This window comes from Crocodylus siamensis, chromosome 11, assembly GCF_052110815.1.
Source record: "Crocodylus siamensis isolate JL-2025a chromosome 11, ASM5211081v1, whole genome shotgun sequence".
Classification (NCBI taxonomy): domain Eukaryota; kingdom Metazoa; phylum Chordata; order Crocodylia; family Crocodylidae; genus Crocodylus; species Crocodylus siamensis.
In genome coordinates, this window is record NC_143405.1 from 13,825,784 (window position 1) to 13,841,836 (window position 16,053).

The 16,053-nt window shown below is 43.4% G+C and overlaps 1 protein-coding gene across 3 annotated transcripts in view; it reads right to left on the minus strand.

Moving 5' to 3' along the window:
• Positions 1-16,053, minus strand: part of PAPPA (pappalysin 1) — a 238,127-nt gene that overhangs the window by 144,004 nt on the left and 78,070 nt on the right. For all 3 annotated transcript variants that reach the window (XR_016438474.1, XM_090021909.1, XM_090021910.1), the window contains exons 5-6: positions 11,881-12,073; positions 4,288-4,409 (exon numbers count right to left, since the gene is read on the minus strand). Coding sequence is in view for 2 of the 3 variants with exons in the window: in XM_090021909.1 (XP_089878035.1) it covers positions 4,288-4,409; positions 11,881-12,073 (315 nt within the window). In the remaining variant the exon portion in view is untranslated. The remainder of the gene's footprint in view (positions 1-4,287; positions 4,410-11,880; positions 12,074-16,053) is intronic.

The window sequence follows — 16,053 nt, forward strand, 5'->3', positions numbered from 1 at the left end:
ATAGTTAAGAATATGCAGGCACACTCACTGTGAGAAAAGGAAATTAAATGTAAACTCTGCAGCCGGCTAATAAATCTTACAGTAGCCTAGTTTTTCTAGGAATAATGCCTATGGCAAGGCGTGTGAGATCTAGAAGGAAAAGGTTTCAAATTAGAGCTTGCTGGAGAAATTTTCATGGAATTACATATTTCACTGGAATATGTCATTCCATCAAACTCACAAGGCTTTGCAAAAATTAGATACATTTTGCCAGAATTTTATCTTAAAGGAAAACTGGGAAGATGTTTTTAGCAACGTTGAAATGCCCTGTTTTGACACTCTTTGGAACACAACATTGTGACTTTTCATTTTGAAAAGACTCTTCATTTTGATTTCTTTTAAAAAATATTTTGCTATATAGTATGCTATAATGCAGTGTTTAAAAAGGACACATACCATGCACTGAATAAATTAAAATATATTGGTCAACTTAAAAAGGTTTTGATTTGTTGTTGCTGTTGTTAGAATAATCCTTAGATGAGAACTTAAACATGCTGATTTCATTCTGATTCAAACTGAAGCCAGATATAAAAAACTTTTGTTAAATTAAATTTTAATTCTTTATTCACTTCTTTTTCAAGTGACCCCAAATGCTCTATACTTGTTTTTCTGCTCCAGCTCCCTAAGACATTTCCTTAAGAGAGTGATTTCTTTATGCCTTCTTTTGCATTATAATAGTTACACTAAACCTACCATAGAATAGAAACAGTAGCATATGGCATGGTACACACATACATATATAGAAGAGATCTAATAAAAGAGGACAGCATCTTAGAATAAATTCTCCAGCCCATCCCCATCATTCTCCTTTCAAAATGCTCTAGAGAAAAGCAATAAGGAGGAGTTGCAAAAGTACCCTGAGGAATAGGTGCAATAATAACTTTTAAGTCAATCCATTAATTTATCTGGGGCCTAATCTTTTACAATTACTCACAATCAGGGATCTGGGTTTTCCATTTCCCATGGAAAAATGGAAAAAACGGCAGAATTTTCACTTCTGCCGTAGAAAAATGTGGATTTTTCATTTTAATAGAGAAACTTGTAGATTTTGCTCTTTTGCATGGAGCTCTGTGCAGACTGGCAGAGATCCAGCATGCAAGGGGCTAAGGAGAGTGGGAGAGGGGGTGGTCAGGCAGAGGGTAGGTACATGCACACGGCTGCCAGACACCCTGGAGAGCAGTTCCCACAAGTAAGTGGGGGTGGGATTGAGGCCCCCATAGGGAGGGAGGGAGGGAGGCCGGCAGGGCTGGGGCTGCTGCCCAGCTGCAAAGTGCATGGGGCTTGGGGCCCAGGGCTGGAATGCCCAGTGGGCAGCAGAATGGCGCTGTGGGTAGGGGGAGGCTCCCTGCTCCTGCATGCACTCCCAAGGGGGTAGGGGGAACCCGTGCCCCCCAGGTTTGTGTGCAGGGCAGGGGCAGGGGCAGGGGCAGGCTGCCCACTGCAGACTTAGGCTCCTTGCCCTGCTGCCCTCCCCCTGGGGCCTCCACAGCCTGGTGGGCAGAGTGGAGCCAGGCAGGGAAGCTCCTTGCAATCTCTGCAAGCCCTGCACTGCCCTGGCAACACACCCCCTGCCTGCCTGGCAGCTGTGGGGGAAGTGCAGGGCTGTGCCCCCACTGCTCTGGGGTGGGTGGGGGGGGGGGTGTCACCAGGGCAGTGAAGAGCAACAGTGCCAGTGAGCTTCCCCACTCAGCCCCCCTGCATATTATCTAGCAGGCCACATGCTGGCTTACAAACCAGTTCAGCCTAGCCAGGTTAGACTAACCTGCAAAAATTTGAATCAATTCATACTCAGGCTTTTTGAATGTCTGTCCCTAGCCCTGAAGTACAGCCATGGCCTGAGGGGAATGGTTACCAGGCCATGGTGGTGGGACAGAGCTAGAGCCCAGTGCATGAACAGCTGGTGAAAGAAGAAGGTGAGGGCAGTGTAGCCTCCCTGTCTGTTACTCCTCACGTTGCTGGTGGTGTGGCTGTTGCAGGGGTTCTGGCAGTGGTGGCAGTCATGAGTCTCACCATTCTTCTTTAGTCTCCCACTCTGGGTCCTGCCCACTGGGCTGCGGAAGTGACTCTTCCCCTCGCCAGTCTGGCCAGGATGCAGCCCCATGCCCATTTTGGGTGCAAAAATCTGGGGGGCACATGCCCCCAGTGTGTCACCTATGCCCCCCACCTTTCTGCCCTATAAACTTGCCTGTGGCGAGCTGTGGGACCTGCCCTCCTCGCTGCCTGGCTGCCATGTACATATGCATGTGACACTCCCAGCCTGATCATCCTTCTCCCACTCCCCTCAGTCGTAGGCTGTCTCTTGCAGGCTGGAACTCTGCCAGCCTGCAAAAGGAAACCTGCAGTTTCCCATTTTTAATCTTTTAAAAGAGAAAATCCATGATTTTCTGCCTTTTTCCATGATTGTTCATGAATGTGGCAGAGTACATGGAGTGCCTGACAGCTTGCAAGGCTGCTGGCAGGTGTGGGCCAGGGCTAATGTGGAGTTGGTTGACCCAGGAAGCGGGCAGATGGATAGAAGGAGTCATCTGACTTAGGAGGATGGCTGGGCTTAGAACTGGTATAAATCCAGGTGCTGAGAGAAGCCCAACAGAAAGATCCTGGAGGTTGCAGAGAGAACATCATCTCAACAGAAGGACTACAGCTCTGGAGCCCCAGCACAGAGAGGACAGCTGAAGCAGTCTGGAGATTTGGATGGGAACTAAGGGGCTGGAGGAGCTTCCTAGGGACCAAGGCTGGGGTCTGGGTGAGCCCAAAGTGAGGGCCTCAGAGCCCAAGACCTATTGTGAGGCTGGGGGGAGCCCAGATTGAGGGGCTCAGCACAGAAGATTGATTGTGGGGTCCAGGTGAAGTCCAGAGACAAGGGCCCAGTGTATAAAACCTATCATGGGGTTCAGGTCAGCTCAGAGATAGGGGCTGAGAGCTTAAGAGACCTGCTGAGTAGCCTGAGAGTGGGCCCATCAGGGAGTGTTGGCTGGTAGGCTGGACAACCGACCCCGGTAGAATCACGCTGGCCTGCTAGTAGGGCCAGGGTCCAGAGAAGGGCTGAAGGCAGGAGGTGGACACAGCGGGAGAGGGGCCTGGAGATCTCAACTTGCCCAAGGTGGGGCCAGGGCTAGGAGAAGCCACAGCCAGAGCAAAAAGGGAAATCTGGGGGGCCACCAGGGGCTTTGGGCCACCACTGGGGATACTGCCTGTAGTAGTAACAGTTATTAAAGAACAATATCATTGACAGGAAGTGGTCAGTGGACCATTTTGGGTCAGGAGTTACTGGTTACAATAAAGGCTTAATGAGAATAAGGAATCTTCCTGCTTCTTCCTAAAATCCAGAATAATACAGTGCCCTGCTATATTCTTGCAATCCACTTTTGAGTCATGACCCACAGGTTGAGAAACACTAATGTAGAATATCTTGTTGATCTGATGTAGAGTATCTTGTTCTCATTGCCTCCACTGCTGGCATTCATGGAGTACATTAGTACTTAGTGGCCATGTCAACACATATGCTTAACTGTGGAGTAAACTAATTAACTGTGGAGGAAAGCCTAACTGTTTACACATGTGATGCTATTAGGCTGCAGTAAACTAATTAATGCCACTGTAAGATACTACTGTCGGGGACTAGCAGGGTCCCCGCTATCTTATGGTGAGATAATTAACTGCAATTAAATGCACATGTCGGTGCTGACTGCAGGCACAAATTATGCCTTGTCAGCACAGCCAGCAGGCACCTGGCTGCACATTTTTAGCACCCTCTTGCCCTAGCCAGCCTCTCCACTACCTGATGCTGCCACCCAGAGCCTGGGGCTGACCCCCTATGTCCCCAGCCTTGTCGTAAACTGCTGTACCCTGGCTCAAATTGCTGCTTTCCTGGGTGCCCCCAGGGCTAGTTTACTCCGGCTCAAACTGCCTTGGAGTTTATTGCACCCAGTAATAGCAAAAGTAACAGAATCCTGATAAATTAAATGAACAGTTTCCTGGAACATCCTGTTCTTGAAATGTATGTTCGTCTCCCATTGACTTACATGGGAGCTGTACAGGCATGTGTCAGCAGAGGCTTCAGTCAATGGGTTACTTTGAAGATGAAGTTGCTCCTATACATTTCCTGGAGCTTTATTTTGCATTGTACTACTTGTGGAGATAATCAGTTTTATCTGACTCTGTCCTTTTCTGTTCTCCTCCTTTACTACCACTATACCACCATTTTGCTTCTATAGCAAAAACGTCCTCTCCTCCATCCTGTCTACTCACCTTCTGCTTCTCTTGGACTCCAGTGCCCTGATGGGTCACATGGCATTGGTGAGGAGGCACTGAAGGCATATTGCACCAGGACTCTTCCTTCCACACATAGATCGCATGCTGATCCCACTTCTCTAGGAGGCCAGGAAAACAGGAAAACACACCAACTTAGTAACAGTTGAATAAGCAGCTCATTCAACTATGCTAAAAGCAACAAGACTAAATTTCACTTAACCTTCTTTCCTTGAGGCACTGGCAAAGAACACTTTCTGGCCTTCTGAAGGTTCAGTATAATGGCCTATGAAGTCTATATCCATGTAATGATCATGTGGGATATACAGGTTTCTCTTGCCAACCAGGTTTTGCCAACCACGGTTTTGAGTATCCACGGTTAATATTCCGTACACCATTATGGTTAACACGGTATACAATTTTGAGTAACCACAGTTTTTGGTGGCCATGCATCAGCCTGCCACCTGCCATTTCAAATCACCCGTGCTCTTGCTAGCCACCCGTGACACTCCCATCTCCACATGCACGCTCAGTCTTGCGCTGTGCTTCACACCATTAACGTTCAGTTGCAGGTGCTCTGCATTTTTCTCTCAATTTCTTAGTGATTTTTGCATTTTGCCCTTAATTATGGCCTCTCAGTGAGTGAGTGGTGAAGGTGAGCAATTTGTGAAGAGGGCAAGGAAAGTGGTGTCCTTGGAAACAAAAGTGAGGTTGCTGGATTGTCTAACATGTGGAGAGAGTGTGGTGAATATAAAACACTGTATGTTCCTTTATTATTTATATTCAAGTCCCTAACCCCATTTTTCCCATAAACCTTTTGTCTTATGAACCACAATTTTTCCAGCCACAGGAACTTTCAGGAACCTAACCCCTGTGGTTGGCGAGGGAAACCTGTACGAGGCCAGGCACTTGCAAAACCATGCTGGGTTGTTTGATTTTTCTTTAATAAAAGGGGATCAAGCCCTGATGAGAGAGAAGATGCCTGGTCTAGTTCTTCAAGCAGACAAAGTGACATCAGGAGATTTCATTTCTATTCTTGACTCATCTGTGGCCCCACTAGTGACCAGAGGTAAGGCATTAACCTCTCTGGGCTGCAGTTTCCTCGTACATAAAATATGGTTAACATGAGCTCCTTCCAATGTTCAATGAGGAAAAAGAAACAACCCACTGATTCACAAATATTATTGCTATTAAATTCATAGAACCAGAAGTACAACTGATGTGCACTGGTGCAGTTCTAGTGACTGCGGTAGTAATACTGATTAGCCTCTGCTGGGGCGTTAACCCACTAGTTCCAGTATTCAATGCTCCTGGCAGTCGCATCACTTTGAAGTATGTATTAAAATATTTGCAAGGCTTGGAAGCCTCCCAAATGTTAGTGTGCACCATAATTCATCCAAAGATTCACTAGTTGCTATTTATTGCATGCCTATTAAAAAAAACGTGTGCGCACCAAAGGCACAACACGCATAGCAAGAGCCAGATAAAACAATTACTTTGCACTCTGCCTCAGATATGTATGGATATCAATCAGGATTGGTTCAAAACCAAATTTCATCACCACAAATAGACGCTAATTCTTAGTGATTAGCAGTTTGACTGGTTCTAGTTGTGAGGCTTATTTGTGCAGTTTTTAGCCAGGTCTTTTGGCATCCTCAGCTAGAAGTTATTGTAAAACTAGGAAATGGCATCCTATATCTGAGCTCTTTGAGAATGGTAAGACGGGAAGGGCCCTCAGAAATATGAATTCAGGCTTTGACCTCTTATGGGGCTCTGGGGTCTAGCTTCTCTTTCAATGACCAAAACCCAGATTCACTCTGTTTGCTGTAGGATCTTACAGCAACACTTATTTGTAGATTGTAGGTATATCTACACATGCTGTTAATGCACAGCAATAAACTGCAGAGCTTACTGCTCTGCAACTTATTGCTCCTGGGCATACCATTTACTGCACAGCTAATTATTCACCTGTGCAGTAAATGTCTCATGTAGACATGTCCAGTGATTTCAAATCTTTTTTTTTTTCCTTCGGCTCTTTCATGAAGCTGTAAGGGGAATTGTCAGGAAGAAGGACCTGGAGTGAATTTTTGGAGCAATGGGAACAATATTATGGCCATTAACGTCAATGATGCCAGGAGCTCATTTCTGAGGAGAAATCATGTGCATTTTAAACAACACAGGTAAACAAATGGATGTGTTCATTGAACATTTTGGAGGAAATTAAAAGTACGTGTGTACAGAGGTCAGAGTAAGGATCACAGTATCCTTTGCTCTGCTTCCTGTTCTCTATTTGACCTCCTATAGTGCCTGCCACAAGCTATATATTACTTATCCTCTCCGTGTCTCAGTTTACACACCTGCAAAATTTGGTTAATACCACTTACATACTTTACAGGGCATGTCTTAACTACTTTGTTTGTAGTTATTGTTTGAGAAACTAATAAAGCTTAATTAATTGACATATGTTTATAAGGCCCTTGGCTGAGAGGCACTAGGGAAGTGAAATGTAGCATTATCATCATGCACTTTTTTTCCCTACAATCTATGGATATGGGGGACAGAACCCCCTGTAGCAGCACTCTTCCAGTTTCTCAGCAAAGAGACTCCTGCACTTGGTCCTGGATGAGGACCGGGAATCAAAAGCCAAGTTTCCACAATTAGGACTGCTTTTACTCAAATTAGCAGCTATATGGTTTCATCATAGGCTGCCATGGTGGAAAAAAACTGTAGGCTCATGGACAAACATTTTCTTTTACCAGCAACAACTTGGAGGTAAGAAAAATCACAAGGAGTATCATGTGGGAAAGTCTGTGAACACTTTCTTCTTTTTACTTTTCCAGCGTAGGAGCCAAACTCATCCCTGATTTAACTCATAGGCTAAAAAGGAGTTACGCTGGGGATAACTCTTGGGCTAAAGCTTTTGGTTTGTTTATTCATGCAAACTTTTGCACATAAATCCTATAAGCAGACATAGACATCTGAACCACTTAGGGTTTTGCTATTACGGGTTTGTGAAACTCTGAGCCAGATTTTCTGCTGCCAGGTACCTAATGCAGCCATTTACACCAATGCAAAATGCTACCCAACCAGAACGATAACCAGTCACACTCAAGTTTTCTTCTGAAAATGCCTTCATTCTGTCCTAATGTAGTAAGCTACCAAAAGTGCAGGGTGATGGAGGATCTAGCTTTCTGTGTTATGTGAGAAGCCAAATACTAGGCAGACTCCAGTGGCATGGAGTTCATGGTATAGAGTGGATGTATTCCAGCAAAACAACCAGTCAGTGAAGTGGATCCACTGCTTTCTACTGAGACAATTGTCATAACAGTCTCAGTAAGATTAGTGGGCAATCCAATAGCAAATGGGAAATCTGCCATGCTTTCATACCATGGATGGCTGTATTTAGATTGAAGTTTACTTATGTCTATTTGGAGTTCAGAATTCCTTCTGTGTCCTCAGAGGTATTGAAAGCAAGCAAGGAAGGAAGTACCCTCGTTTAGATCTAGAAATTGTATTGCACCAAATACAGTGATGAAAAGAACAAGGTATTATCACATCCATGGAAACTAATGCACTTGCTTTGATAAACAGTTGGAAGATCAGAAGCACTCAGTGCTTATTACCCAAGCAGGACTTGCTGTATAGCTCCCCTACAATAACTCTTTACATTCAGCCTATGCATATCAAAGCCGTATCCACATGAATGGATGTTTGACAACAGCAAGATGAAAACAGTGTGGAGATGCAGTCGGGAAATGAATGATCGTTTTTATCCCCCTTTTGCTTTCATGTGATTTGCTGCTGCTGCTGTTTTGTTGGGGGTTTTTTAATACATGCGTTTGTGGGACAATCAGATAATATGGAGGCTTTCAGTTCACAAGACTGGTTCTTCCAAACAATAGCTGGGAGCATCAGGAATGCCAAGGATTCCAGACACACAAGCAGGGATGACGTTCTGGACTACTGGAGACTACTTAGACTACTTCTTCACAAGGACTGTTACACTAGTGTGGGTATCTGGTAGAGCAACCTTTGCTGAGGTGCCTTGGTCTTTTGCTATGAGTAAATTAAAAGAATCCCTCATAGAAAGACAAGAATACAATATGGTCAACTGCACCCATTCAAAAATCATGAATGCGATTCCTCCCCCTCCACCCTACCCCTCCCAAATCATTGAGATTAAGAGAGCTGGGATTCTTTTTTCTGGTTTGGAAACTTTAGAGGTCATGTTTCAAGCTTTCTTTTGCAACCAAAAAGGATGGAAATATACTTTTTTTGTTAAGTAATAGCTGACATTTTTATCTAATCACATGACTCCAGAAGCTAAAACTAAAGGGAAATACTTAGTATTGCAGGACTTCAAACAACAATGACAAGAGCTGGCAACATGAATTAATTCTAAAAGACAAGCAACTCCAGGGGCTTCAGGTCACAATGCAATACCATGCAGAGATATCTTAGCTAGCTATGCATTACTTCTTTGCTAGCAGATACAGCTCAGTTTTGTGCAGTTGACTCAAGAACGCTTTATACTACTCTGCCATTATAAATGGGACTTAACGTACAATACATATTATGTATATCTAATTGATGTGATATATGCTCTCTCTAGTCTCCTTTCCACTGCCAGGGGAGTGTAAAAATGGTCTCAGTAGAGTAAGAATCAGGCCAGAGGCACACAGCAGCAGCGAATCTGTGTTCTGGTATTTGTATGAATAGTTCTACTGCAGTAGATGTATCTATTCATTTGAATGAAGCAAGTGAGATTTGGCTTCAAGGTTTGCGCTATGACTAAATATCACTGCATGGATACAGCCTTGTCCCATACAGGTGAAACGACATATATATCTATTTTCACCTTTGAGTTTTCTCACACAGTGGGGACTACCCTGCAAACTGAGGTGTGCTTGCCTTTAACCATGTAAGCAGTCCTGCTGGATTATATAAGTACTTAAAGTTAAGTGTATGAATACACATTTGCTGGACTGGACCCCCTAACAGTTCTGATCTGTTGAAAGAAACAAACTTACCAGCAGAACGATTAAGTTTTAAGAAAAAAATAGTTCAGCGACATTTCTAAAGGCCATGGAAATATTTTAGTTTAAGTTAGGTTTAGCAAACTTCTTTTAATATGAAGAAACAAGGAACTGGATATAAACCTCTTAACAATGTCTCGGTGCTAACTGTACTCAGTAATATTGACCACATAGATTTCAAGTCCCAAAGGACAGGTTTCAAAGAAATCAGTACTCAGTTAACAGAAAATAACTTTGTTATGGAAATCTAAATTTAATGGGCTATTCATTGTGTACCCTTTAAGCAACAACTAGTTATGAGTTATTTAAAATATACATATTTCTTAGACCTCAAGTTATACTAGAGACACATTCTTTTACCTAAGGAAAAAATATTGATATAAGATTAATTAACAGGCAGATGGGATTTATTTAAATACAACAACTAACTTATGAAATCTAAATTAAATGCATATGGGGGAAACTTAATTTACCTTTAAAAATGGATGATCATGGGCCAAAAATGCCAGACTAATTCTCATTGTTTCAGACAAAACCCTATACATTTTAGGGCCATGTTTTCAAAACACATTGTACTGATGCATAACTAGAATGAAAGAAAATGGTAATGTGCTGAAGCCCTCTAGATCAGTGGTTTTCAACCTGTGGTCTGTGAACCTCTGGGGGTCCACAGACTGTTTAAGGGGTTTGCAAAAGATGACTATGATCAGTCAAAAGTATGTGAATACCTAGACTTACAATTCCAAAGGGCCCGTACCTCCATTTGAAATTTGTTAGGTTGAAAACCACTGCTCTAGATCCATGACTGATCTGATCAGAGCTGTAACTGGGAGGCTCTGGGCCCTACATGGTGGTGGTGCACAGGGCAGCAGCTGCAGTTGCACTGTCAGCAGTGGCATGGTAGCTAGGAGAGCAGCAGCAGTGGCTATTATTTTTATGCCTCCCTGCACCAAAAATCGGCACCTGGGGCTGGTGCCCCAATTGCCTCTCCTTAGTTTCATTACTGAATCAGATCTGTTACTGCATTAGCTGTCTTATCATGCACATATGGTGAAATCCCTTCTTGTGCAAAGGATTAGAACAAATTTCTATGTATCATGTAAATCCAAAATATAGTGGAATTGCATCTTAAATGGTGCATGGTTTTTTGTCTTGACCTTTTTGCCCAAGAGGGAAGTTTTTCTGTGCTGTAGACAATATTTTTTTTGAAATATTTTAATTTAAATGAATGTGAGTATTGACACTTAAGACCATTCATGTGCTAATATACTTGTATTTGGAATGTCACAAATTCAATGCACATTGCTTTGACTCCAGTGGACACACAAATTTATTTTTAACTTAAAAATCCATGGAAATTCCATGCAAACAAAGTTGGTTACTGTAATACAAAAACTAAGAATGCAAATGTCTGCAGGAAATGTACTGGTAGATCTCTCAGCACTACCACAACTCAGTCAATTTGGTCATAAATATATTTTAATGAAATACAAAGTAGTACAGGTTGCTGCATACATGCAAGCGTTTTATATTGTGATTTTTGCAAACATGAACTGCCAGCTTGTTCACGTAGTTTTCATTAATATAGAATTAATCTTTTTTATTATATTGAATATGCATAACTAACTACAGGCCTCCATGTGCACACACCATCTCCTATACAAGTTCTTTCTGACATATACTTAGAAGCTTGTACGGTCTACGCTACCCTCACTAAAAGGGTAATAAAACACTGGACCAGGTTATCCAGAGAGGTTGTGAAATCTCCACCCTTGGCTGGGATGAACTAGTTGGGGCTGGTTCTGCTTAAAGCAGAGTGTTGGACTAGATGACCTCCTGAGGTCCCTCCCAACCCTACTTTTTATGATTTCTATGATCTACAAGCTTATCCAGCCTAATCATTTATTCAGTTAACAAGCCTGAGTAGTTAGGCTGTACAGACATTTTGAAGCAAGGGGGACAAAAATCTCTTAACTGAAGTTGTTCAATAGCTGTTAAGATGTACTGTACAAGTGGCTCTGAAAGATCTCCTAGCCTTGCCCACTCCTTGTTGTTACCTATTTGCCTAGCAAAAGGGGTGTGCTGTTCCAAACACTGGAAGGAACTGCAGGGCCTCTATTTCTTATGTTGTCACTGCAGCAGCAGCATGATTTGTTGTGTATTGCACATGAAAAGTATAGGATTAGGCATAGCAGGGGCTTGCATTCAGAAGTCCTGTTTGTGAATGGACAATTGTGTATGGAGAACTTCTCATATAAAAAACAGAGACTGCAAAAGTGAGAATCAGTAATTTTAAATGCTTTTTTTATATATAGCAGGGAAGATATGTGCTCCTCAAATGACTAAACAATGGGTCCAGACAGACTGCTACAGCCTGGTCAAGAAGCAAAGGAACTTGTGGAAGTGGAACAAATAGATCAATAAGCTACTGAGACGAGCCCTGATTAGGAAAGCATCTCTAAGCACGAAGGAACTCAAGCATGTATTTAAGTGCTTTCCTGAACTGGTGCCTTTGGTTAATTCGAAGCTCCTAGAGCATATAATAACTCATGATCACCTTTCAAAGAAGTGGCCATCGATGGGAGGAAACCATTCCAGGGTGATGGAGGTTGATGTTCGGTCTACGATCTGTGGGGCGATGGCAATGGGGGCTGGCTTCTTGGCAGGCTGCCAGCTCTGGTATACCAGGTCCAAGTAGCAGTGCATTCTTGCTACTTGATTGGGCGTGAAAGAGTTGGTGCAGTCATCATCTGAAAGCCAAGAATGAGAGAGAGGGAGAGAGAATTATGAGCTGGTAAATGTGAGCTTCTGAGCTCCTTGCGGATGACAGGAAGGGCTCTCCCAGAGTGCAGGAGTTAATGGCCTGTGAACAAATTAGTGCAGTCATCACTTCTGGAGACAGGTGAAAGGAAACAGAAGTAAAAAAAAGAATCCCTCCTTTTTCCTGTGTCTTGGGGCACACATGAAGATCCTGAAGATCACCCCAAGGTGAACAGTGATGCACAGAGGTCCAAAAGAATCCAGAAAGCCTGAGTGCAGCTTCTTTTGATCAGAGTTGGAGCTACACTGTGACTGGAAATGGAAAAGGTTTTCATGTAAAAGGAAATGTAGGAAAAGAAAGGAACAAAAGCACAATTCAGTGTAAGGTTCTTTTTCCAAACCCTCCTCCCTTATCCCATCACACACACTTGTCCAAACCAATTTGTGGAAAGTATTTTAGGTCCTCATCCTGATTCTCAGTATCTTTCTGCTACAACCAAGCTATGAGTTAAGGTCCAGGGAAAGGGATTGCCCCATGTAACAAGGACTTAGGATGTGGTACCAAGGACTTTTGATGGGGCAGTCACAGGGCCCAGGGGAAACACAGAACCACCTGCACCAAGAAATGGAAGTTTCCTTTTCTTGTTTTGGTCTCCAAAGATCGGAGGTTTTCTTGGACTGCTTCCTGAACTCTTAAGTCTAACAGGTTAAGGAACTAAGCAGTTTTGTTCTCAGAGACAGAAAAGGAGGGAGCACCCACTTGCCACCCCCTTAGATAGCCAGAAGGAAGCAAGGGACACTAAAGAGACAACCATTTGCAAAAACATCAGCAATGTTAGCTCAGGCAGGAAGGCCATAAACCATATTTCACTACTAAACAGAGGGGACATCTATACATGTGCTTTAATGTACAGTAGCCTCTTCCAATGCCCATTAAAGTGGCCCGGAGAAAACTGTGCTAATATGCGAATGTACAGTAGAATAGGCTACCATGCATTAAGCATCACTAAAAAAGTGTGTGCTTTTGCTACTGTGCATTAGGGCAGCCTAATGTGCCTTTATGTAGTACTTCACATTAGAGGTACTAAACAATGCACAGTAGCAAAAGCACATGAATGCACCTGTAGATGCGCCCAGAGAAAACTAAATGAGTTGCCCAATGTCACACAGAGCAGGGACAACCCAGAGCTCACCATTCCCAAGCTTGCACCTTAGTTTGTCAAAGGTCCTTTCCTCCATTCTGGCCCTTTTCCAGCAAGCACCAAAGAGAAATATTTCTCACCGTGTGCATGTAACATGTAGCTCAACAGGGCCTGAATCTTAGCAAGGGATTCTAGACACAACAGTGGTGCAAGTACCAGTGAGTTTTGCACCGCTGTTGTGAGAGTGGTGGGTTACTGAAGCTGGGTCAGTTGTTTGCTTATTTGAATATGTTGCCAATTTGATATAGTTTAAGGTTTAGTTATACATATTAGCAGGGGTTCTGATGCCTTCAGGTTTGAGCTCAAGCAGAATTGGACAGCGTGAAAATGGTCTTAAAAGCTGACTGAATTTACTGACTTGGTAGAATTCTCTCCACTCCTCCCACAAACGACAGCACAAGGAGCCTGCTCTGGTTGGAATCGGTGCTTAAATTGCAGCGCTCATTACTTTTTTTTTTTTTTTTTTTTGCTGAACCAAATGCAGGAGACTGCCTAGGGATTGTGTACTTTACAGTATGTCTCCTTGGCAAATTCCACAGAGTAACTAACTTCCCCTCATCAAGCACAACAATAAGATAGGCAGGTGCAGTTGATTTGAAAATATCCATTAAATCCCAGTGGCCAGCCCGAAGCTGCTGTTTACATGCAAGAAGCCACATTAATGTAGCATCCTTGGATTTCCTCAATAATTATTGATGGTCCTGAGCATCCTGTAAAAGCCATAAATATTCCTCAAGGAAGCCCCAAAGTGCACAAAGGCCTCTAATAGCCATCATAAAGGAACAATAAAATATATACAGGAGAGCTTGGAGACAATGGCGCAGGGGGAAGATGACCTGCATTCTCTGCTGGAGCTTGGAGTCAGTCTAAATATCTGCATGGGCTGTTTTGTGGGAGAAGAGCTTTAAACATTAAATTGGTGCTCAGATATCAGAGCTGGACGCAAGATGACAAATAAATACCTAAACAGACAGACTGACTTGTCAATATTACCTGTCTGGTTAAGTCCAAAGAGAGCAAAGAAGATATATTTGAGACACACAAGCAGATATTAATTGGAATGAAAGCAGGCAAGCAAGAATTTAGAGCTGCATGACCTCAACCTAGATGTTTCAAAGGTATTTCTACAAAGATCTGATATCCTGATATAAATTTTATTCCACTGGGAACAACAAAAAAAGCAAACAAACAGATTCATGCATGAGCTCTAGAGATGCCTATCGTGTTGCTTCACTTATTTTTTCAAGAATAAATAATAATTTTTGTCCCCAACACCAGCACATCTCTAGTTCCCACTAGTAGATAGATATCTCTTTGTTCTGCCTGTCGGTGTCATCTGCTGATAGAGTTAGCAAGGAAGGCTCTCTCCAGACAGAAGAAATCTCTGCACATTGAAACATTTATTCCCCATTCCAGGGCTATTGCCCCTGTCCACATCCCTGAAAATATTGATTGGAGGTGTGTTATTACCAAAAAGTGGTAACTACATCCAGGTGTGAGACTGTTGTAGAAACTTAGTAGGTAGAATTGGTTTCCTACTATTGTGCTCACAAGAGGTACACAACATGTGGTGAGGAGCTGGCTTGCTCTGTACAAATTTGTCCTTGAAACTACACCTTAAAAGAGGGGAAAAGAAAAGAAAAAATCAGCACTGCTTTAATTCACTGACATTCAAGGCTTAAATGTATTTTGGTTATAAAGCAAACTTCCTCTTTGCCTCAGGCCACTCACATGGCCCCTTGCATGAAAAATCTAGCCATGGCAGGAGTAGAAATATACCTGAAAGCAACTGTAACTAAAATAGTTCACTCATTAGTTGCACCTTCTCTTTGCGGAGTAAAGGAGTCTTGCCATCAGGACTTAGAACCCCATGAAAAGGGGAACGCTGACCAAAGCATCGAACACTATCCCCTTCATCAAGCGACCCGGGCTTCTTCGTTTGCCCTTGAACTTCCAGCAGGCAGGGGCAGCGATCCCATCCCCCGTGCCCATGCGTTATCTGAGGGAGAGGCACTCGGAGAGCTCAGCATTCCTTCCTAGCGCTAAACTGAAATGTCAGCACGGAGCGCCAGCCCATGTGTATACTACCGATTTCTGCCAGCACAGCTTTGTCAGCCAGCAGTGTGGAGGAGTATGTTCCCTGTCTGATGCACCTGTGCTGGCAGAACTCCCTTTAATAGATTGACAAACTGTGCTTTGCTGGAATAACTTGATTCACTTCTTGGCTGTGGTTTTACTGCTTTGTTATTGTAGACCTAGGAGTGCTTTGTAAGGATGCTATACCAGGACTACTTAACTAGGAGAGCACTCCAAATGTAGACATAATACCAGTCATAAGACACAGATTTGAACCCTTGACAGAGCGATGCAGAGACAGGAGGGATGGAAACAGAGCCAGCCCATACCATGCAAATGATATTAGAGCAGACAGCAAAGCGTATGATCAGGCACATCCAAGCACGTGGCTGGCACAAGTCTCCAGCCTACATTTACCACTTTGGTAAGGGACGAGAGACATAACTGCCAAAGCTGATATTTTCAAAGGAGATCCCAGAGGTCAGGCATTCGGATCCCATTGACATTAACGGGGATCAGGGCGCCTAACTAGCTTCAGTACCTTGCTCAATCCCAGCCCCAGTTTGCCAGAGTTGAGCCCTGACCACCATACTTTTGGATGAAAAGTATCATGGGAATTTCAATGACAACACCCGGTCACAGCAACGATAGAACATCCCATCTGAAATAAGCCAGTTACAATCTAGTCTCTC